Consider the following 25,997-nt stretch of genomic DNA (forward strand, 5'->3'; position numbering starts at 1 on the left):
TTTTGAGTGTGTTGTTAAATGTTTTATAACCTTACAGATATGAGTAGATGTTTTGAATAATACTTAGTAAATGCACAAAAGGCTGGTTGTACCAGTGCTGCTAAAAGGCCAAGTTGAGATTGAAAATTGTTTATTTAAAGAAATAACTGTTTTACAAGTTCATCGCCCATTTTTTTGTAACATATGGCAGTCAGAAACCACTGCAGCAAAACATTCAGTTGGATCAGCTTAATATTTTAAAACTCATGCCGTCAAGTATATGTTCAATAAAGTACATCATACTTCAAAAATAATAATACGAAAAAAATAATAATAATGCTGAAAAATTGTCAGATATAACTTCCTTTTTTAAAAGAAATAACATTCCAAAAATATTGTTGAGATATTAAAATATTAAGTTAAAGTAAATTAAAATTCCCCTTGATCAAAGAAAGATGATAATTATTCCAACTCCTTTTAGTTTCTTGGTTGAACATAGTTGTATTAGCTCTTGTGTTAATACACAAAATATGAAAACTGTTGCCAAAGTTCAAAATATGTTGGTGTTTATGCCAAGGCAGATCTCACAGTCTTTTTGTGAACTAATGAATAAAAAAATACCTTATCATAATTTACACCATCATTTTATGGACCACCCTCTGTAAAGGTATCATTACTATGTATGATTATGTAGTTTATGTAATACAGACTCACTAAATGTTTCAAAGCAATCAAAACATTACCTTCACTCTTCACTCGGCAGGGAAATTAACATTGTAGGTATACTGTCCTATTCATAATAAAGACAAATATTGTGATCTAAATATCAAGCTGCATACAACTTATAATTAAACTGCCTTATTACTAACTAAGACTACGTTTACACTGCAGGCCAAATTGAAATCAGATTTTTTTCCAGTTGACTGTTTGCACTGCAAGTAAAATGTGATCTTTATCAGACTCTCGCGCACAGACCCCAATGTGGTCCCAATGTGGAACTGACGTCACTTATATGCGCAATTCGAAAAAGCGAAAAACAAAGGAATTTGACCGGATTCTGTAAATGAACAAGGAAGTCATTATTACGACTACTACTTTACAAAATAAAAGTCTCCACACCTTAAAAAAATGTTTTTTTTTTATACGTGAAAATTCATTAAATAAATACAATGTATGAATCAAATTATATAATGGAATATATTAATAATCTTTTTATGGCTTTAAGTGGAACAGACGCGGACATTAGCGTGGATCTACTCTGCTTTATTTTATGTTACCAAATACGCTAGTGAATTTCGGACATCCACAATCACTATTTATTTGGAATCAAAGTATATGTATATGTGTGTGTGTGTGTGTGTGTGTGTGTGTGTGTGTGTGTGTGTGTGTGTGCGCGTGCGTGCGTGCGTGCGTGTGTGTAAATATACATTACATATAATAAATACCATACATATACAATACATACACACCATATTTGTGCACTATGGAATAAAAGGCCTGAAATTTCAGCCACCGAAAAACTACTTTGCTCACCCAAACTGGATGTTGTGATAATGTTTCCGCTTCCACTGGCAGGCTGTGTCTTTTCCTGCACACGCAAATGACGTAGTTCGCCCAAAAATGACATAACGTCGCAAACAGGTCGAATTTCCGTTTAGACTGCAGTCACTTTTAAAAGATCAGATTCCAATCAAATTTAGACTACCTCCCGATGCAAAAAAACCCATCAAGTTTGAATCACTTTGGAGCATTTCCTGGCAAAAGATATCCAATCTGACTCACTTGGATGCAAAACAATCAGATTTGCTGTGCGTTGTAAATGTGTTTAATAGTTCACTTTTGCCAACGTTTTGTTAACCTTCTTTATATTTGTCCTCCTAGATGTCTGGAAATTAACTCGGCGATTGCAATCTAAAGACATGCGATTAGTATACATGTAGAAAGGCACTAAAATACTTTTCTTACTTAGTAAAATAAAAAAATATACAACATAATGTAGCAAGAAACACGTCAATAATGAATAAAGCTAAATATGTTCTGAACCAAAAATCGCTTCATATTCTCTAATGCTCACTAGTGTTACCATATCTGAGTCACTGTGTAGAAATGTGGGGAAATAATTACAAAAGTACACTTCATTCATTAACGGTGTTACAAAAAATATCAGTTAGAATAATTCATCATTTTGGATATAGAGAACATACAAATCCTTTATTTATTGAATCAAAGATACTGACATTCCACATCATAGTGAATTTGCAAACAGCTAAAATTATACACAAAGCAAACTATAACCTGCTACCCAAGAATATACAACAATTTTTTTCAACAAAAGAGGAGAAATATAATCTTAGACAAAAATTTAATTTAAAACATTTGTACGCATGTACAACACTTATGACCTTCAGTATATCTGTTTGTGGAATTAAATTATGGAATGGATTAAGCAAAGCAATCAAACAATGTATGAATATGATCCACTTCAAGAAACTATTCAAACTTAAAGTGTTTACAAAGTACAAAGAAGAAGAATCATAATAAACATTCTGAGTTTATTCATCCATCCATTCTTTCATACTCAAAATAACCTTACGTATCTCATTGTATAGAATATAACTTACTTCACCAATTATTTATTTTTTTATTATTTTATTGTGATACTTACAGAGTATATTGTGAATACATTGAGAACAGGAAGTCAACAAAAGTTTTAGCAACTGTTATTTAAAAGAGAAGGGGTAGGATAAAATAAGCTCTGTCTTCCTACTCCTTTTCGAACATGTTGAATAGAGAAACTGGAAATTGTGATGTATCATGTTGTATGCTTGCATGTTCGAAATAAACTCAAACTCAAACATTTTAAGTTGTCACATAATGAGTTACCACTAAGAGAATATATATCATTCATTGTCATAATGCAGTTTTAAAGATCAACTTTTTTAAGCAGCAATAGCTTTAATACCTCTAATAATCACAGTTACATAATAGAATATCCTTTTTTCTACATTTATATACATTGGGGGATCAAAAATTATTTCATCCATCCATCCATCCATCCATCCATTTTCTACCGCTTATTCCCTTTGGGGAAGTGGGGGGCGCTGGTGCCTATCTCAGCTACAATCGGGCAGAAGGCGGGGTACACCCTGGACAAGTTGCCACCTCATCGCAGGGCCAACACAGATAGACAGACAACATTCACACACTAGGGCCCATTTAGTGTTGCCAATCACCCTATCCATCATCTGCTAATTTTGCCTCCTCACAAAGACAGTGACTTAGCCACATGTGGAAGCAGAAACTTTGAGTTGCCAAGCGACATTCTCGAAATCTCTAGGATTTGGAAAGTATAGGAGAGACCCAAAATCCATCCTAAAATATGCACAAGTCTGGTGACAAGGTATTCTCCTCCAAGTACTGTGTTAAATTTTGTGTTGGGCATGAAATAATTATTTTACCCAAAGACATTTTTTTATAACTGTAACTGCTTGCAAAAAATATTTATTGTAGGAGGGTTCTACCTACAGTATGACTACTAGTCATTCTAAACTATTGATGTTTTGACTCAAATTTCAAAAGTTTCCTGTAAAATTTAGAAGCTGGTGTTTTTTGACACTGCTACCTATTTGTAATTTCCCCTGCTGCTAATACAATTAATTAGACTAAGGTGTGACATTGTAATGTTTGCTGTTAAGTATTTGATCAATGCATTTCTTGTGTGTTTGTCTTCTAGACTGATAAGAAGGATGCCCAGTGCAATTATTACATCACCGGGTTTGAAGTGTTAGTGCAGAAGCAGTTCAAAGGGAAACAGATGCAGAAAGAGATGGCTGAGTTTGTCCGAGAGAGGTATTATTTCCCTTTTTGGGGGTTTCTGTTGTATTTTTACCATGATAACCATACAGTTGCAACATGTGGTTTTCCGTATTTGTGCTACATCGCGGTGTTGCACAGTGCAGGAAATGCATACAGACATGAATACTGTTGTGTAAACGCTGTGAGCTAATGAAACTCTTTACTTCCCTCTCAGGATAAAAATAGAGGAGGAGTACGCCAAGAATCTTTCCAAACTTTCCCAGATCCCTCTTGCGAGCCAGGAAGAAGGGTGAGTAAAACCCCCCCGCCCTCCCCCCCCAACCCACCCCTCAGAATGCTCGCAAAAAATTAAATATAAATCTTTTTTCCCTTTTTAAATTGCATATGTCTATAAGGGAGATAGACTCTAAATTATCCATCTGTAGGGTGCTTTTTTTACCTTTTACATTACTAATTCAACATTGAAGGTAAAGAGAGGTCAAGGTCAGCAAAATAATAGTCAAAAAGCTTAAATGCATAAAAATGTTGGCAAATTGGTATTGGCCAAATCCTAATTCAGGAAGTGAATAGGATAATGTCCGAAAGGACAAGGTCGCGAATACAAGCGGCAGAGATTAGTTTCCTCCGCATGATGTCTGGGATCACCCTCAGGGAGAGGGTGAGGAGCTCAGTCATCCGGGAAGGACTCAGAATAGAGCCGCAGCTCCTTCACGTCGACAGGAGTCAGCTGAGATGGATCAGGCATCTACTACAGACGCCTTCCTGGACGCCTCCCTGGTGAAATGTTTCGGGCATGTTCAGCCGGGACAAGGCCTCGAGGCAGACATAGGACACACCGGAGAGACTATGCCTCACAGCTGGATTGGGAACACTTTGGTGTCCCACTTGTGGAACTAAAGGAGGGGGCCGGGTAAATGGAAGTCTGGGCAACTCTGCTTAGACTGCTGCCCCCGCGACCCGGACATAGATAAGTGGCGGAACAACTGAATGGCTGGATGGCGGAAGTGAATAATAGACAAGTGGGAGCAGGGACTGACTAAATTCAATACTAGTTTACAGTGCACACATGAGTAAATCACAGATTTAAACCCACAGCTGGACTAAGCCGATTTCTTTGACATCCTTGAATTTGGGACGGAAGTTGTGGATTACTTTGACAACCCTAGAAACTGCAAGCCCAAGGCTACGTAAAACTACACAAGGGTAAAATTGGGCCCAATCCCAATACACGCACTCCCCCTACTTTTTAGCCCTATCCCTAAATTCTGGGCGAACCCGTGAAGGTAATGACAGTTTACATTTAGGGGCAGTGAGCATAACGAGGAGTTGGGGGTATGAATCTTTGGGTATCCAATACTGTAGCAAGTAGTTACAAGGGCAGTATTGGTCATATCAATGCTGATACTGATGCTTCAAATTAACTCTTAATCAAGGAAACATACAACAATATATTACATATGCTACTTACTGTACTTTTAAGTCTGATTTGACATGGTGTGTTAGATACTAGTAACCAATTATGTTTAAAGAGCCTGCCAAAAAGCCATCAAGGCGAGACGTCCCAGTGAGTGTCTGGGTCAAGAGGACCCAGTTTTGACGCTTGTCGGTAAACCACTGCATGGTTTGATTCCTTCTCTAATTCTCGAATAACTATTAAATGAGATCTCGGAAAATGTGTGAGTTGTAAGAGTTTAGATGAAGGCAACAAAAGCTGATGGGACAATATGTCAAAAGTGTGTTTTATTGGTGTCCGGGGAAAGAACTTTGCCAAGAAAATGTGTTGTAAAGATTTTTTTTTCCTTCAGTCATGTCACCAGTGGAGATATCATGCTGAGGGTTGTGCTGATTCTGGTTCTCCAAAGGAAAAACAAAACATGGAGGCAGGAGCAGGAATCGGACAGTTTTCGTAGGGCGGACGTGTTTATCAAGAAAAGAATTTCAACCCATAAAACATAATACACTAGTTGTTGTGCCACCCTATCAGGGCATCGCAGAGTTTGAAGTACATTAAGATTTCAGTACCCATTGAAGTTTCATATTATATTAATGAATCTTTTAGAGTGTATAAAGTGTTTGGCTGCTTAGGAAGTGTTCATAAGTGTGTGTGAAATCTAGGGATGTAAATATTTTTTGCGATTGATGATTCGATTCACATTGCAATACAGGGGTTAAGCTGCAATTAAGAAACGATTTTACTTATAAAACAGAACAATTTGATGCGATCCAATTTAATGTATGTATAATTTTCACACAACAAAAAATAAAAACATTCCCACCTGTGTGTACGCTCCTCATGTAAATGGATCAATATTTAGGACCTTGGCAACAAGCGCTCAGACTAGATCTGGCCAATCTAAGTCTATGAGCATGAACTAATGAAAACTCGTCGGATGAGAGGCCTAACGTCTTCTAACATAACTGATCAGTCGAATTGCCTTGAGAATAACAATAACCTGATGAATGAGAACACCCATTCATCTTCCAGTATTTTCCAAATTCGTAGAACACAACATATATCCTCCAAGATGTTAAATAAAGTAAAAAGGCAAACATGTCAGATGTCAAATATATTTATTTTTCACGAGTCAAGTTAAGTCAGTGTCGTCTCAGACGCCTACGGGTTAGAGTCAATGGTTTGAGTGGGAGGCTGGACTTCCGGGACAAGGATGGGAAGTGACCTGTGTTGTGGAGTTGAAAGGTCGTGTGAATGTTGCCGGAAAAGAGAGCTTGAAGATTGAGCCCTTATTATGAGAATATTGCATTTTGTGTAATAAAGAAAAACCAACTGGCAAGCTATCTTGTCTTTCAGTACTTGAAATGTTACAATATTGACGGACAGCACAGCACGAAAACGGTCCATGGTGTTGACGTTACATATATTGTGGGTAATTATTTGGCGGCAGCTGTCAGTCTCGTGTTGTTTTAAAGACAAACTGTCAGCTGTTTGCTTTTCTCGCAGTATACCCGGTCTATGTGTCTACGTCTATTCTCAACTCCAGGTACGTAAGTAACATAAACCGTCAACTGATTTTTAGTTCGGCGTGATAACCTTATTGATCGAGGGCACTGTAACCGACGTAGCCAAACCGGCCACTTCTTGACCATCGGTTTATCATTAACAACCCTAATTTGATATGTGTGGATAGGTTATAAAGACATCAAATACATATAATTGTCATATAAATAATACAAAAAAATTGACCAAAAACTATGACACTAGTGGGAGTAGCCAGTGGCACGACAAAACTAGGAAAAAATACAAAAAAATAGAAGAATTCTAAAACAAGAAAATAAGAACTTGATTACAGGAAGGCTTGGGTATACTAGTTTCGAGTAAGCACAACGAGCAGGATTAGCAAGTAGCATAGAGGCATAAATGGCATAGAAAAACATGTCGGGGCATGAGTGAAAGATCTCGCGACCCCTACGTGAGTTGAGTTGGCTTAAATGCTAGCACGATTATTCCAGACAGGTGTGCTCATATCGTCATGGCAACTAAGCAGAGAGGAAAATGATCAGAATCTAGGTAACACAACTACTAGGAGAAAAATAAGGAGGCAAAGAATGGACATATAACAAATGAAGTAGTGTCCCCCGTCCTGGTCTGGGCTTTTAAGCCTTTATGGAATGCCGTTGGTTCTCTAATGGGCAAAATCTCAATACAAAGGTGTTATTTTTGGCCAACAAAAGGTGATACTGTTCAGAGTCAGAAAAAACATGCATATGGGATTCGGCTACGATAAAAATGTTATGTGAAACAAGCGGTAGAAAAAGGATGGATGGATAGATATATTTAAAGTACAGTATTTAGTGCCCCACCTTTCACTGGAATTAGTTCAAATTATCCATCCATGCATTTTCTTACGCTTGTCCCTCACGGGGCGGCGGGGGATCTGGAGCCTATCCCAGCTGCATTCGGGCGGAAGGTAGGGTACACCCTGGACAAATTGCCACCTCATTGCAGGACCAACACAGATAGACAACATTCACACACTAGTTTTTGTAAAAAAAAATGTAATAATTTTTTTATAGAACCGTGGCCTACGACCACAGGTCTGCAGTTATAGTCATAATTCAGTGTTACTCGAGATGATCCTTGCATGTGATGAAGGAGTACATAGTACATGCAGGATGTGTGACCTCAGTAGCCTTGCATTAAGGAGAATACTTTGCTGTGTGCATGGGCTTGAATAATGTGCACTGTGCAGGGTAAAAAATCAGATTTAGTTGCAATAAATCTACTTTTTTAAAGTTGGATATTGGTGCAAGGTCTGTTTCCTGCCATAGAAGTTGCACTAAGTTAAAAGAAGAATTCTTAAAAGGGATGTACCCGCCATGCATTGTTGTTGCATGCACATAAGACTTCCAATATGTGCAGGGCTCAAGTGGAATGAAATGGTCCCACATAGATTATACCAGCCGGCTTAGTCAGCCCACATTCAGAGAAGTGCAGTACAATCCTTCCATTATGCTCTCCCCAAGGCCTGCTCTGTTGTCAGGCAAGACAATTGCTGTTTTGTTGGGTAGGATCTGCTATCCGAGTGGCTCCAGCCCAGCACCAGCCCTCTGTTTTTTTGCTGAATTTACCATTTGTTCTGGAAAGATCATGTGACCACCAGGCATGTTACCATTTTTTTATTGCTCCAATCTTGCAGTGTGTGTCTAGTTGAATGGCATTTATGAAATTTGATTAATTCTGCCTTGTGATGGACACTGTGGTTTTGGCATTACCAAAGGTAGTCATTTAAATTGCATGTAAGCACATATGGCTACTTCAACTTACTTACTTACGACTTACTAACTTACTCATTTCCAGAATATAAAGTGCACCTAATTATAAGCACACCCACCTAATTTTTGTACATACTGCATATTGGCCGCACACATCTATTATCCACAGGTAGTGTTATGCAATACCACTGATTTTCTTTCCGATCCAATACAGAGTAAAAATCAGGCTGGTATCGGCGATATTGAACCAATAATGATAATTTAAACAAATATACCTACAGTAGGTGTGTGGTAAAATTTAGAAAGTAATGTATTTGTCGGGCTTCACGGTGGAAGAGGGGTTAGTGCGTCTGCCTCACAATACGAAGGTCCTGCAGTCCTGGGTTCAATCCCAGGCTCGGGATCTTTCTGTGTGGAGTTTGCATGTTCTCCCCGTGAATGCATGGGTTCCCTCCGGGTAATCTGGCTTTCTCCCACTTCCAAAGACATGCACCTGGGGATAGGTTGATTGGCAACACCAAATTGGCCCTAGTGTTTAAATGTGAGTGTGAATGTTGTCTGTCTATCTGTGTTGGCCCTGCGATGAGGTGGCGACTTGTCCAGGGTGTATGCTGCCTTCCGCCCGATTGTAGCTGAGATAGGCGCCTACCAACTAGGCGCCAGAGGGGAATAAGCGGTGGAAAATGGATGGATGGATTTATTTGTCTTTTGGGAAATCGTCTTCACACAATATAAAATCACAGAGTGGAACAAAAGATGGCGTTATTCTGCAATGAATGCGTTATTTATATTTAACTCTGTATGCAGAGTCTCCAAAAAGCCTACAATAAAAGGATACATACATTTGCTGTTTCATAATACTGATTGAATCATTTTTATTGACAGTCATTTTCTTAAATAAACAAATGACGGACTGAGTGTGTGTGCAGGCGTGATAAAACATTGCGGTGTCGCTGTTAATGATATACTGTACATCAGAGGGGTTCAAACTTTTTAATATATATATATATATTTTTTTTTATATATATTTGGGATGTAAAAATGAATCAGTATTTTAACTTTAGAGATATGAATACATCGTTTGGCAAGCATCTGGATGGATTTATAAGTACTATGGCTAGGTCGATGTCCAGTTAGAAAGTCGTGTATCGGTTGATTGTAGATCTGTTATAAAATATGGCCGCTCTAATCTTGCGGGACTTCTCTGATGATGTAAACGATAGTACTGTTGTCCTTTGCGACTGACGACGACAGAGCAACTTGGCAGAAAGTAATTCTGATCGACTTACCGAAAGAACCCATCACTAACCAATCCATAAATGATTGTGCCTAAACGTAGCTAACCATGGAAGGTACCATGCAGTGTAAACCAATCAGTAGTAATCTAAGGCAGGTCTTTGCCTATTTATTTTTCACACACTGCTCAGTGCAGTGTTGTCAACTTGTCGACTTTCTCGCTAAATCTAGTATCTTTCCAACTCTTTTCAGTGGCTTTCTTTCTCAAAAGCGACTTGCGAAAAATCTAGCAACTTTTTTGGATGGTTGGAGATCTCTCTCTTGTGACTCTCCTCCTTCCACTCCCGTTTCTACGTGCTATGTGGTGCTGCTGTGAGCCTTTCCTCACAGGCGGTCCCCCCTGTCGACTGAATGTCTGCTTTGGACAGCTTGTACTGAAAACACATTTTGTTGTACTTTTAACTTGCCATAACAATGAAGTCCATTCCATTCTCGTAAAAGCAGAGAGGATACCCACACCCACTGTGTGCGAAGTTGCCACTCTTTCTGCCTTGGTTGAGATGTAAATGTAAATGTTTCATCACTGTCACGCTTCAAAAAAAAAACCTATCGTTCATGCCAGTCAATTCGTTCGTTTGTGAATATCTAAACTTTTCAGTATTTTGATACTCTAACATTTATCAATGTAGAACAAACATAACTAAACTAAGAATCAACAGAATAAAATAAATGTACTGTTCTAATCATAATTTGAATTTTTTCTAACTCACATAGCTTATTTTCTTTTCTTAAAGTTTATGAATTGCAATGCTTTGAAGTTGGTAGTTGTACTATTTGCTAGAAATTAATACAGGAACCACCTGTTATATATGTGTATATTCAAAAAATAAACATATGACATTGTTCTGACATGATACATGATACATTTGATTTTCTTTTCACCATGCAAAGCTTCCATCTGCATTGAATTGCATTGAATTTTATCGCATTGTATTGTAATGTTTTAAAAAGTAGTGTTAATGAATGGTATTATAAGCCATGTATCAAGATTCATAATGGATTACCATTTAGGTAGGGATGCACATCCTATCGTATACATATATGTACGTATACAAATGTGTGTGTATATATATATATATATATATATATATATATATATATATATATTTGTATGTATGTATATTAATCTACATATATATGCATTTATATTAGTGGTGTTACAATATTATAAATTCTGCCGTATTTCGCTATCAAAATCATCACATTAATACAGTGACGTGACGGTATAAAATTAAAACCTGGTCAGTGTCATTTATGGCTGGTTCTTTTGAATTGACCAGTCCGTAAGTAAACCACATCCACCAAAATTCCCTGCCTAGTAGCACAAGTGTGCGAGGTCCTTGTGTGGGAGGTCGTAAAGAGAGAAAAAATATTTTTTTCTCTGACATTTCCTGAAGTTTTCATTTAAATCTAACCATGACTTTTTGAGTTATGTTCCTCGCAGACAGACAAACAATCCCTGGCAAAAACACAACCTTATTGTTCTGCATATAAAACAACACAATGTCATCTTAGTCTGGAGAGTTTCCAAGACAACACGGTCAAAAGTTGGGATGTTTTAACCCACATTTTTTTCTAGTTTTATTGAATAAACTTGTTGTTTGAATGGATTGGTTATCCATGTTTTAGGTAGGAAATACAGCAGGCGGCAGCGCAGACAAAATAATGTTTTGGTGGCATTGCACTGCGCGGAACACAATTAATAGGAGAAGCTACTCGATAAACCATCACCCGGAAAATATATTTGATGCCAAGAAGGCAAAGCATCAATTTGTAAGGTATTTACATTATCCATCCCATCCATTTTCTACCGCTTATTCCCTTTGGGTCGCGGGGGGCGCTGGTGCCTATCTCAGCTACAATCGGGCGGAAAGGCGGCGTACACCCTGGACAAATCGCCACCTCATCGCAGGGCCAACACAGATAGACAACATTCACACTCACATTCACATACTAGGGCCAATTTAGTGTTGCCAATCAACCTATCCCCAGGGGCATGTCTTTGGAAGTGGGAGGAAGCCGGAGTACCTGGAGGGAACCCACGCATTCGCGGGGAGGACATGCAAACTCCACACAGAAAGGTCCCGATCCCGGGATTGAACCCTGACTACTCAGGACCTTCATATTGTGAGGCAGGACGCACTAACCCCTCTTCCACCATGAAGCCCGGTATTTACATTATTTGACGTTAAATGTCAGCTAACTTTTCTGAAAATCAGCATTTTCCAAAGTGAAATAAGATGTCCAGTACCGGGAACACTGTTTCTCTAAAGTTGAAAGACACTAATGTGTACATTATTGTTTTATACTTCATACACTGGATGTTTATATTGTCAGTTTAAAGACACTCAACTAAAAGTATATTTAAAAATATATACATTTATATACTTGTTTGGAGTAATAATATGATTAGAAAACTTGAGCATTGTGTTTGAGTTCAATTACAGTAAATGTGTTTATCCTAAAGCTGGGGTATCAAACATACCACCCATACCAACAGGTGTAATCCACCGCGCAGCCCGCAAAAGTAGTTTGCAAAGTAAAAAAATGAGCTGAATTTTATAATGAATGAAACTGCTGTTCTAAATGTGTCCACTGGATACCGCAATAGCAATTGAAGTATAACCCACATCACGCATCACACTGTTAAGGATGAAGTGTCCGCTGACTTTAAGCGCCCTCTGGATTGTCTGTCACTACTCCAGTCAGCGCAGGTTCCAGCAACCAGCTGCTCCTGTTGTGGCTGGCGGTAGACTAATGCCATAGCGACGCACAATAACTTTTTTCATTGTAAATTATTTACTCAACAGGTAAAAAATACTGGAACGGTAAGATGCAAAGACTTAAGTCAACATGACCATCATTTTTGTAGAGTTTCGTGCAGCGCTCGCAATTTGTTGACGGCACAATATGCATTCTGAACTCTATTGTGAGTACACGTTTCAAATTGTTTTTGGAAACTGTGGACGTTGTGTACTCCAGACCAAAGAGGAAAAAAAAAACATCTGGACTGTTATAGGCGCAAAGTTAAAAAGCCAGCATCTGTGATGGTATGGGGGTATATGAATGCCAAAGGCATGGGTAACTTACGCATCTGTGAAGGCACCATTAATACTGAAAGGTACACACAGGTTTTGGAGCAACATATGTTGACATCCAAGCAACATCTTTTTCATGAACGCCCCTGCTTATTTCAGCAAGACAATGCCAAGCCAGGTTCTGCACGTCACAACATAGTAAAAGAGTGCGGGTACAGACTAGCCTGGCTGTAGTCCAGACATTTCTCCCATTGAAAATGTGTGGCCCGTTATGAAGCGTAAAATACGACAACGAAGACCCCTGACTGTTGAACAACTTAAGCTGTACATCAAGCAAGAATGGGAAATAATTCCACCTGAAAAGCTTCAAAAATTGGTCTCCTCAGTTACAAAACGATTACTGAGTGTTGTTAAAAAGGAAAGGCGGTGTAACACAGTGGTAAAAATGTCCCTGTGCCAACTGTTTTGCGATGTGTTGCTGACATTAAATTCCAAGTTAATGATTATTTGCAAAAAAAAAAAAAAAAGTTTTTCAGTTCCAACATTAAATTGTTATATTGTCTTTGTAGTGTATTCAATTGAATATACAGTAAGTTGAAAAGGATTTGCAAATCATTGTATTCTGTTTTTATTTACAATTTACACAACATGCCAACGTCACTAGTTTTGATGTTATATATATATATATATATATATATATATACATATATATATATATATATATATATATATATATGTATGTATGTATGTATGTATGTATGTGTGTAGTTTATCAGTAGTGCATACCCTTTTTATATATACTGTAGTGTCCAACCTCTCCCATGATATATTTGAAATTAATGAAACATCATTTTGAGGCAGAGGACACATACATCATGCAAATTGACAGCTTGAATGGACATTTTGTGTTTAAAATAGCCTGCATGTTTTGAGATGCACAAAATGTCCTAATCGATTTACATGTGCTTCAAGCTGTAGATTGTGTAATCATCTGGCAGACAAGCACACAGGCTTCATTCACACAGAGACCTCAAAGTTGATGATCTGCCTTTTTTCCCCCCCAATTTTACCCCATCCATCCTTCCATTTTCAACCGCTTGTCCTTTTGGGGGTGGCGGGGGGTGCTGGAGCCTATCTCAGCTGCATTCAGGCGGAAGGCGGCGTACACCCTGGACAAGTCGCCATCTCATCGCAGGGCCAACAGACATAGACAGACAACGTTCACACTCATATTCACACACTAGGGACCATTTAGTGTTGCCAATCAACTTATCCCGGGTGCATCTCTTTGGAGGTGTGAGGAAGCCAGAGTACCTGGAGGGAATCCACGCAGTCACTGGGAGAACATGCAAACTCCACACAGAAAGATCCCAAGCCGGGGACTGAACTCAAGACCTTCATATTGTGAGGCACTTGCACTACCATAATCCATGTTCCACCGTGCTGCCCCACAATAATTACGTATTATGAATTTGTTAACACTTGTCTGTGAGACAATACAATCCCTCACAGTGAAATAAGCCTTAGTGGTATTAGCAGTCATCAGGCCGGAACAGAACATCTGTCACATGCATCTTAATTATTTGAACTGAACTGCATTTGGACCTCCAGCTTTCCAGATTTAATTGTTGGCGGTGTAACTCACTCTCTGCTGCTTATCGCCAGCTGTGTGTGCTCACCGTCATCTACTGCACTCCCCCTTTTACTCGATATTCCTGCCCACTTTTTATGTAAAAGTGTGTGTGGTCTCTCTGTCGTCCTAGGACTCTTGGGGATGCTTGGGCCCAGTTGAAGAAGAGTCTGGCGGATGAAGCGGAGGTTCACCTGAAGTTCTCCTCCAAAGTAATTCCTGCTTTACTCCCTCACACAACTGCACATATAAACGTGGTTTGATGATCAAAACATTCATGATGTAGATGCAGAATATATATATATATATATATATATATATATATATTTATATATATATATATATATATAGGTTTTATTTTGAGGTTAGTTGTAGTTGAATACATCTTCGCTTTGTTAATAGTTTTGGCAGTGTTTCTACTTGTGTTTGAATCATTGACTTTGACTGTAAGCAAGTCTGACATATCAAGAAATACGAGCCATGAAACAATAAACAAAAGACTGAATTTAGAATAAATATTTAGTGGAGTTAATTAACACTTACACTTTCTCATGTTTTTACTTAATCAAGCTGCTCAGTGGATCTCTTATCAACATAACCACCTCCTGCCAGTTGTCCAAAGCATTTAGGGCCTGATTTACTAAAGGTTTGTATACTAAAACATGTGAAAACCAGATAACACGAGCAAAGCTGATCTACTAAACGTGTGCAAAATGGAATGTGTCCGTTAAGTGAGCAGAATAAGACGTGCAATCCATTCTGTGTCTTTGTCTTCATTAATATGCAAAATATATACTGATCATCAGAACGCCCACAATACTGGGAGGAAGACATGCACATATAATTATTTAGCACGCACAATGTGATTTATCAACACTCACCACTGTTTTGCTCGCACTGTTGCGTTTTATTGGGGAGGACGTGCAAACTGACAATTCCACACACGGCAGCAGGATCAGTGCAGATGATGGACGGACAATAATCCTCCATCTTATGTGTGTGTGTCAACATTTTAGACAGTCAGAACTAAAACATATTAGCCATATTGACTATACAGCAACATCATTTTATAGTTTTATAGCTGCGAGAGGACTTAAAGGGCTAATTAAAATATTTAAATATATGTGTTTTGGTATAATTCAACATTTTTTAAATTACTTAAATTTTTTTCACACAACATATATATTATTAAATGTTTTCTTATATTAAATATATATATATATATTTTTTATTAGGCCGTACTAAGTGCACCCTCTCTCCAATGAGCGCATCTTTGGCGGTAAAACATGTTTCATTGTAAATGCCCATAAAAAGTGGTAGATGTCTCCTGCATGTTTGAAAACAGCAAAACTCCACAGGTAGAAGCATGATAACATGAATCTGCAGTAAATGAGGGTGACTCAGTGGTAATGCCCCATATAGTACATGTATTTTGAATAAAGCACTCTGCACCAATTGCAGTGTTAGTAAATTGCACGCAACACGTGCACTAATAATACATGTTATTTTATAGCTTGGACACGCTGTTTAACACGTGGTTTTTGGATTTTAGTAAATCGTGCCCTTAATCTGGATCAAAATTATAGGGATTTAACAGGATCCAGAATAAATGTTTCCTCTGCATTAGAAGGAACTGGCTTACTTTCCTCGTAAAATCACCATCCCCCACAGCGCCTTCAATCCCATGCAGAGTTTTAGAGTTCTCACCTCCAACAGTGCCCAGAACCACATCCATGTATCTATGTACCTTTTTCAAACGGTTTGTTGCCCGTTGGGTGTTTTTTTTGCTTCAGCAAGGTCCTTTGTTGCGCTGATCCTCAGATTCTTCAATCTGATTTTAACTTGCTCCAAGGTTTTCTTCTGGCCAAACCCAATTCATTAACATTCTGGATGGTTTCAACCCAAATATCTTTCATCCCTTTGTTAGTCACCATTCCACTTGCAACACAGGTTTCTACTATTAACCAGTGTTGTCATTTTGACGACCTTTCGCTAAATCTGACGACTTTCCAATCCCCTTGATTACTTTTTTTTGTGAACAACTATTAGCGACAAAGCTAGCGACTTTTTCTGGTGTTATTGGTGACGTTTTTTTTGTCTTGGAGACTTTGAGGAAAAAGCATGCAGCAGTTACAATCCTCGATGAGCAGTGATGGGTGCTGACAGTCAACTAGCGCTGCTGCTGCCAGAGCTGAGCGCAGAGCCTCACAGGGTGGGAATAGCAGTGGTTCACGCATGCGCAAATCATTTTCCACTAGCTAACTCATCATGCCAGTCAGTGTAGAGAGAAGAACAAATGACAAATCATATGGGGACGCTGGGGTCTTGCAGCTTTGAATGTGAGTCCGGTTTGGTATTTTCTTCTTTCTTAATATGTGTTGTTGACTGGCCGTCTTTTGAAATCAGTAAACTCCAAACTGTCCATTAGCCCAATAGATGGTATGCACTTACATGAGGGTGGTTTTGATTTTGAGACTTGTGTAGGAGGTGTATTACAGATATGTTGAGATGTCAACTTCATGACATATCAGTAGTGAACCTTAGAATCATGGGGGGCATTGGCCTTTATACTTTCGACAATTATCAAAGGTTGGTTTGGCTTGAATTTGTATCCCATGGCAAAACATTAGATTATTTGTTTTTGTTCTGTCTTAGGTTCTAAAGTGTGGAAGAGTCTGTTAATGTTCGCAACAGAGTCCCTTTGATGCCCAGCAAGGGTCCTACCACTTAAGCCATATCTACTTGGTATGTTTTTCTTCGGAAACAGACTTAATCAATCAATCAATGTTTACTTATATAGCCCAAAATCACTAGTGTCTCAAAGGGCTGCACAAACCACAACACAAACCACTACAACATCCTCGGTAGGCCCACATAAGGGCAAGGAAAACTCACACCCAGTGGGACGTTGGTGACAATGATGACCCAGTGGTACGTCGGTGACAATAAAGACTATGAGAACCTTGGAGAGGACGAAAGCAATGGATGTCGAGCGGGTCTAACATGATACTGTGAAAGTTCAATCCATAATGGATCCAAAACAGCCGCGAGAGTCCAGTCCAAAGCGGATCCAACACAGCAGCGAGAGTCCCGTTCACAGCGGAGCCAGCAGGAATAATTGACAACTGTGCAATAAAAACCCGCATAAATATTAGCTTTATTGTCGCTGTGTGTGTGTGTGTGTGTGTGTGTGTGTGTGTGTGTGTGTGTGTGTGTGTGTGTGTGTGTGTGTGTGTGTGCTGTATGCTTGTGTTCTGTTTTTTTTTTGGCACAGATATTAGACAAATGTGTTTACAGTCACCTTAAAGTTTTAGTGCAATGACACTGATGCAAAACATATGTGAGCTCTGAGCAATTGTGTTGTAGCGCACTGAAATTGGTAGCTTCAACGTTCCATTTCTTTGTGTGAATTGTACATGATTAAAGCAGTGGGTTTCTTTCAGCTCCAGAGTGAAGTGGAAAAGCCTTTACTGAGCTTCCGAGAGAACTTCAAGAAGGACATGAAAAGGCTGGACCATCATATTGCAGACTTGCGGAAGCAGCTGGTTGGTCGCTACACTTTAGTGGAGAAGGTACGCACGCTTTCACATAATTGTTATCGCCTAGCAACAGAATGTCAGATATTCATTTAACAGTGGTTAAAATTCGACATCTGTTGCATTTGTTTAGTCCTGTTTTAACGTTATCTTTGTCTTGCGTCATTTTCCATTTCAACGGTTTGTCTGAGAGAAGGAAAATATGTCTGTTTTAACAGAAACTATATCATTATGATTTATACTATATGTTTTTTGTAGTTCAAAACTTTCAATTGTGCAGAAAATCTAACAAGATTTGGTGCAAGGTGGATTAATGAGGACAATAAAACATTTCTTTTACAGAGAAATCTTCAGTCAACCTTAACTGGTCTTCAGATGTTCTAACATGGAAAAAATGTCCACCGTGTTAAATTCTTAGAATCTGAGGCTGTGTGAAGAGTAGGCTTCTTGGAATATTTCTAATTGGATCAAAAGCTCACCGTACCGCATGAATCTTTTCCCCCTTCAAAAGAGCTTGTCAGCTTTGAACTGTGTAGTGGTTACTACTTTGCATGTGCATGTTGGCTTCAGTAACTGCATATCCACATGGTTGACAGTGTAATTCACTGATACACAAAGTACACAAGCACAGTAATACCAAGTTAACGAAAGTGTCCTTTACGAGCACAATTGTTTTTAATTAAGAAACGTTCCACCTGACTCAGGGGAAGGGATAGAGAGCAGAAATGGACAAGGAAAAAGGTGTTTTGAACGCAAATGTTAGCTTCGAACCTGTGGCTGGTTGCTATCTTGTCAGGTTGTCAAAAAGAATCAATTTCTGAATTAATCGTGATACTTATTCGTTACAAGTCATAATCGATTAAAAAAACTCAGAAATACATTTTTATTTTTTTATTTTTTTATAATCTGTCCAAACTAGCCATTTGGGCAAACTTTCGTTGATGTAGATGCCCATATCTGCTGTACAGATTTATTTTACAAAAAGAGAAGTGTTGGATACTTCTCTTGTTGCCTTATTTGTATAGGACTTTATTAAATGTTTGGGTAGAATGTTATTAAACAAAACCAGTTTTCTTGTAAATAATATATACATTTATCAGAGCTGTTTTTCTATTGTATGGAAGAATGGAGTTAATCATAGAACTGGCACCCCATGTTAATAAATAGTATTGATTTTGAATCGAGAATCGATTCTGCATTGAATCATTAGTCCTAAGAATTGAATCAAATGCTGTGGTGCCCAAATATTCACAACCCCACTATCTCGACAAGACCAAAGTTATTTCCATCCACAGTCCCTGTGAGTTATTATCGGAGTCCCTAGCTGCAATGTATCACAAGCGACTTTTTTACAAGCACAACGTTTGTAAATTCGGGGTTACCTTTTTTTATTTGGCCTTAGTTTTGAACATGTAGTAGCTTATTTGGGCTTGCTTTTCTGACCTCACAATACAGCAAAACACGACTGTGGTGCTTGCGGTGTTATGAAGGCGGCTGTTGGCGTATTAAGGTCAGCAATACATTTTAAAAAGAGACAGACTATGTCCTCCTGCTCGGACACTATATTACTAAGAAAACGTTACTTGCACAATATCATGGTCAAGCACCTGTTGTAGATGGCCAAGACTACAATAATTTAGCACAGAAATTAGGTACCATTTGCTACTTTTTTACGGTCTGGGTACTACCATTAATGTTAGCGCTGGTGCTATACTAAACCAGGTTTTGACACTCATCCCTACTCTGCACTGAGTTGTGTCAGAACAACCAGATTGTTTAAAATATTCATTGGCATTTACAGTAAAATCTGCATAAAATTTATTGATTTAGTCTTTTCGCCATTCTACAAAGTTTCGTGAGAATCGATTTAATATGTTTTTGTTACACATATTAGATGCATTCCATAACAATTTCCTGCATTTTTTTACACGGAATTAAGAAAATGCATATTTTGAGAGTTTGTACCTTTTTCAGGCCCGTAAAGCTCTGGCTGACAGACAGAAGGAGTTGGAACTGAAAACACAGCAGCTGGAATTGAAACTCAGCAACAAGATAGAGGAAGACATCAAGAAAGCCCGAAGGAAATCAACGCAAGCAGGTCAGAGTCATGGGTGTGGGAATCAAAAGTGAAAATGTAAATCACAAAGAGGTAAATGTTTCATTCAGGTTTTTATTTTTTTAATATGACCTGCGGTAACACTAGAAAATCTTTACTGCTGACTACTATTTATACTTAGTATGGACACGTACGATTCATTGATACAGTGTTAGTTTGTCTTTGACAAATATTTATATTTTTAAAACCTTTAATTCACTTTTTAAATAATGTATTTATTCTAATTACATAAATCATGTTAAAACATGAGCCGCTACCTTACCGTGGTAGAGGAGTTTGCGTGTCCCAATGATCCTAGGAGCTATGTTGTCTGGGGGCTTTCATGCCCCCTGGTAGGGTCTCCCAAGACAAACAGGTCCTAGGTGAGTGATCAGACAAAGAGCAGCTCAAAGACTTCTATGGAATTACAACTAAATGGACTCAGATTTCCCTTGCCCGGACGCGGGTCACCGGAGCCCCGCTCTGGAGCCAGGCTCTGGAGCCAGGCCCGGAGTTGGGGCACGATGGCGAGCGCCTGGTAGCCGGGCCTGTCCCCATGGGGCCCAGTCGGGCACAGCCCGAAGAGGCAACGTGGGTCATCCCTCCAATGGGCTCACCACTCATGGGAGGGGCCATAGAGGTCGGGTGCATTGTGAGCTGGGCGGCAGCCGAAGACAGGGCACTTGGCGGTCCGATCCTCGGCTACAGAAGCTAGCTCTTGGGACGTGGAACGTCACCTCACTGGGGGGGAAGGAGCCTGAGCTAGTGCGCGAAGTAGAGAAGTTCCGGCTGGATCTAGTCGGACTCACCTCGACGCACAGCAAGGGCTCTGGAACCAGTTTTCTCGAGAGGGACTGGACTCTCTTCCACTCTGGCGTTGCCGGTAGTGAGAGGCGACGGGTTGGAGTGGAAATTCTCGTTGCCCCCCGGCTCGAAGCCTGCACGTTGGAGTTCAACCCGGTGGACGAGAGGGTAGCTTCCCTCCGCCTTCGGGTGGGGGGACGGGTCCTGACTGTTGTTTGTGCTTACGCACCAAACAGCAGTTCAGAGTACCCACCCTTTTTGGGTACACTCGAGGGAGTACTGGAAAGTGCTCCCCCGGGTGATTCCCTTGTCCTACTGGGGGATTTCAACGCTCATGTTGGCAACGACTGTGAAACCTGGAGAGGCGTGATTGGGAAGAATGGCCGCCCGGATCTAAACCCGAGTGGTGTTTTGTTATTGGACTTTTGTGCTCGTCACGGATTGTCCATAACAAACACCATGTTCAAACATAAGGGTGTCCATATGTGCACTTGGCATCAGGACACCCTAGGCCGCAGTTCCATGATCGACTTTGTAGTTGTGTCATCGGATTTGCGGCCTCATGTTTTGGACACTCGGGTGAAGAGAGTGGCGGAGCTCTCTACTGATCACCACCTGGTGGTGAGTTGGCTGCGATGGTGGGGGAGGATGCCGGACAGACCTGGCAGGCCCAAGCTCATTGTGAGGGTCTGCTGGGAACGTCTGGCAGAGACTCCTGTCAGAGAGAGTTTCAATTCCCACCTCCGGAAGAACTTTGAACATGTCACGAGGGAGGTGCGGGACATTGAGTCCGAGTGGACCATGTTCCGAACCTCTATTGTCGAGGCGGCTGATTGGAGCTGTGGCCGCAAGGTTGTTGGTGCCTGTCATGGCGGTAATCCCAGAACCCGTTGGTGGACACCAGCAGTGAGGGATGCCGTCAAGCTGAAGAAGGAGTCCTTTCGGGTTCTTTAGGCTCATAGTACTCCGGAGGCAGTGAACGGGTATCGACGGGCCAAGCGGTGTGCAGCTTTAGCGGTCAGAGACTAAAACTCGGACATGCGAAGAGTTCGGGGAAGCCATGGAAAACGACTTCCGGACGGCTTTGAAGCGATTCTGGACCACCATACGCCGCCTCAGGAAGGGGAAGCAGTGCACTATCAGAATGGTGTATGGTGCGGATGGTGTTCTGCTGACTTCGACTGCGGATGTTGTGGATCGGTGGAGGGAATACTTCGAAGACCTCCTTAATCCCACCAACACGTCTTCCTTTGAGGAAGCGGTGCCTGGGGAATCTGTGGTGGGCTCTCCTATTTCTGGGGCTGAGGTTGCTGAGGTAGTTAAAAAACTCCTCAGCGGCAAGGCCCCAGGGGTAGATGAGACCCGCCCGGAGTTCCTTAAGGCTCTGGATGCTTTGGGGCTGTCTTGGTTGACAAGACTCTGCAGCATCACGTGGACATCGGGGGCGGTACCTCTGGATTGGCAGACCGGGGTGGTGGTCCCTCTCTTTAAGAAGGGGGACCGGAGGGTGTGTTCCAACTATCGTGGGATCACACTCCTCAGCCTTCCCGGTAAGGTTTATTCAGGTGTACTGGAGAGGAGGCTACGCCGGATAGTCGAACCTCGGATTCAGGAGGAACAGTGTGGTTTTCGTCCTGGTCGTGGAACTGTGGACCAGCTCTATACTCTCGGCAGGGTTCTTGAGGGTGCATGGGAGTTTGCCCAACCAGTCTACATCTGCTTTGTGGACTTGGAGAAGGCATTCGACCGTGTCCCTCGGGAAGTCCTGTGGGGGGTGCTCAGAGAGTATGGGGTACCGGACTGTCTTATTGTGGCGGTCCGTTCCCTGTATGATCAGTGTCAGAGCTTGGTCCGCATTGCCGGCAGTAAGTCGGACACGTTTCCAGTGAGGGTTGGACTCCACCAAGGCTGTCCTTTGTCACCCATTCTGTTCAATACTTTTATGGACAGAATTTCTAGGCGCAGTCAAGGCGTTGAGGGGTTCCGATTTGGTGGCCGCGGGATTAGGTCTCTGCTTTTTGCAGATGATGTGGTCCTGATGGCTTCATCTGGCCGGGATCTTCAGCTCTCACTGGATCGGTTCGCAGCCGAGTGTGAAGCGACAGGAATGAGAATCAGCACCTCCAAGTCAGAGTCCATGGTTCTCGCCCGGAAAAGGGTGGAGTGCCATCTCCGGGTTGGGGAAGAGACCCTGCCCCAAGTGGAGGAGTTCAAGTAGCTAGGAGTCTTGTCTCACGAGTGGGGGAAGAGTGGATTGTGAGATCGACAGGCGGATCGGTGCGGCGTCTTCAGTAATGCGGACGCTATATCGATCCGTTGTGGTGAAGAAGGAGCTGAGCCGAAAGGCAAAACTCTCAATTTACCGGTCGATCTACGTTCCCATCCTCACCTATGGTCATGAGCTTTGGGTCATGACAGAAAGGATAAGATCACGGGTACAAGCGGCCGAAATGAGTTTCCTCCGCCTGGTGGCGGGCCTCTCCCTTAGAGATAGGGTGAGAAGCTCTGCCATCCAGGAGGAGCTCAAAGTAAAGCCGCTGCTCCTCCACATCGAGAGAAGCCAGATGAGGTGATTAGATTAGATTAGATAGATTAGATAGTACTTTATTTATTCCGTCAGGAGAGTTCCTTCAGGAAAATTACAATTTTCAGCACAATCCCATTCAAGATCAGACAAACATTAAAGGGAGACAGAACAGGATCGCTGACGGGTCTGCCGGCTTCCAGCGCCCCTTACAAAAAAAGATGAGATGCAGGTAAACAAGGGGTGGGAGAAAAAAATTGAAGATTAAAATAAAATAAAAAAATTGGTCTTAGCCTGGGCCCTGGAGAGGGGGTGCAGACTGAGGCCAAGGGGAAAAAAAAAAACCAAAAAAAAAAACAACAACTCATAGCCATAGTACACACCCCTCTTACATGTGTGTAAGAGGGAAACATCAAAATTCAAAGAAGACAGAGGACATTAAAGACATTAAAGCAGCAGATACAACCAGACACTTCTACATACAACTATGAATAAAAAGTAAAAGAAACATATCCACTGTGGTGGCCTCTGCGGTGTTCCACGCCATCGTCCGCTGGGGTGGAGGGAGGATGGCCAGAGACAGGAGCAGACCCAACAAAACAACCAGGACAGCCGACTCCACTCCCGGCCAGTGTCCAGTCCGCATGGATGAGCGAGGATACGTCCAAGGAGACTGAGGTGTCCGACACCTGCTCACCCAACCAAGACACCGCGAAGCCTCTCCGTCCCAGCGCTCAGTGCCAGCTCCGCAGCCCTGTCCCCTCATCCGCATCTCCTCCAGTCCCTCCAAAGCGACTCCGGTGTGGCAGAGACCCAGCAGCTGGTCTCCATGGCCAAAAGGCTCCCGGGAGGCGGATCCAGAAGTCCACAAAAAAAGCACCACAGAGGTCACGAAAGTGACACCCCTTGTCACACAGTCATCTGTGTCAATGTTTCAAACAGCACCTTTTAAGCCAGATGTCGATGATGCGATGGTGATGTTTGACAATAATTTGCAGTGCATTGCGTTGTGTATGCTTGTGAATGTGCTAGTGATTGTTTAGCTGAGTTTGTTTGTTTACTGACTTGTCAACAAACAAAAATAGGACATGTGTGGGGTCACAAGGTTAAAGGCCTACTGAAATGAGATTTTCTTATTGAAACGGGGAGAGCAGGTCCATTCTATGTGTCATACTTAATCCTTTCGCGATATTGCCATATTTTTGCTGAAAGGATTTAGTAGAGAACATCCACGATAAAGTTCGCAACTTTTGGTGCTGATAAAAAAGCCTGGCCTTTACCGGAAGTCGCAGACGATGACGTCACAAGGGTGAGGGCTCCTCACGTCCTCACATTGTTTATAATGGGAGCTTCTAGCAGCAAGAGCTATTCGGACCAAAAAAACAAGAATTTCTCCATTAATTTGAGCGAGGATGAAAGATTTGTGGACGATGATATTGATAACAAAGGACTAGAAAAAAATAAATAAATAAAAAATAAAGTTATTCAGATGTTTTTAGACACGTTTACTAGGAAAATTCTGGGAAATCCCTTATCTTTCTATCGTGTTGCTAGTGTTTTAGTGAGATTAAATAGTACCTGATAGTCGGAGGGGTGTGTCCACGTGTGTCTTGAGGCCAGTCCCTGAGGGAATTCGACGTCAGCTGCATGGATGGCGCAAGCTCAGCTGATCTCCGGTAAGAGGCGACTTTTTACCACAATTTTCTCACCGAAACTTGCCGGTTGACAAGTGGTCGGGAACCATGTTCGCCTGACCGCTCTGATCCATAGTAAAGCTTCACCTCCGGGAATTTAAAACAAGGAATCACCGTGTGTTTGTGTGGCAAAAGGTTAAAGCTTCCCAACTCCATCTTTCTACTTTGACTTCTCCAAAATTAATTGAACGAATTGCAAAACATTCAGCAACACAGGTGTCCAGAATACTGTTTAATTGCGCGCTGAAAAGAGACGACTTTTAGCCGCTAATGGTGCTGCACTAATATGTCCTGACAGTCCGTGACGTCACGCGCACACGTCATCATTCCGCGACATTTTCAACAAGAAACTCAGCGGAAAATTTAAAATTGCAATTTAGTAAACTAAACCGGCCGTATTGGCATGTGTTGCAATGTTAATATTTCATCATTGATATATAAACTATCAGATTCCACTGGGTAGTAGTGGGTTTCAGTAGGCCTTTAAATGATATAGGTCAAAAGACAGGACAAACATTTTTTTTATGGTTTTAACTAGGGCTCTTAAAGTTAAAGCAATAACACGTTAACTATGAATTTGCACTCAGCATCAAGGGTTGGAATTGGGGGTTAACTCACCAAAATTGATTCCCGGGCGCGGCCACCGCTGCTGCCTACTGCTCTCCTCATCTTCCAGGGGGTGATCAAGGGTGATCGGTAAAATGCAGAAAATAATTTCGCCACACCTACTGTGTGTGTGAAAATAATGGTACTTTAACTTTTTAACGGCGCAAATTTTTTTAACGGCTGATTAACACACACTTGTCCTTTTTGTTCTTTGGGCTATGCCCTAGCGGGGGAAACTTGGTTGCAAT

General features: G+C 41.0%; 1 protein-coding gene across 10 annotated transcripts in view; it reads left to right on the forward strand.

Moving 5' to 3' along the window:
* LOC133557865 (growth arrest-specific protein 7-like) overlaps positions 1-25,997 on the forward strand; it is a 168,887-nt gene that overhangs the window by 126,121 nt on the left and 16,769 nt on the right. For all 10 annotated transcript variants that reach the window (XM_061908743.1, XM_061908746.1, XM_061908741.1 and 7 more), the window contains 5 exons: positions 3,713-3,828; positions 4,010-4,084; positions 14,624-14,702; positions 17,934-18,062; positions 20,001-20,124. In XM_061908743.1, coding sequence (XP_061764727.1) covers positions 3,713-3,828; positions 4,010-4,084; positions 14,624-14,702; positions 17,934-18,062; positions 20,001-20,124 — 523 coding nt within the window. The remainder of the gene's footprint in view (positions 1-3,712; positions 3,829-4,009; positions 4,085-14,623; positions 14,703-17,933; positions 18,063-20,000; positions 20,125-25,997) is intronic.

The sequence above is a fragment of the Nerophis ophidion genome, linkage group LG08 (assembly GCF_033978795.1).
Source record: "Nerophis ophidion isolate RoL-2023_Sa linkage group LG08, RoL_Noph_v1.0, whole genome shotgun sequence".
Lineage (NCBI taxonomy): Eukaryota > Metazoa > Chordata > Actinopteri > Syngnathiformes > Syngnathidae > Nerophis > Nerophis ophidion.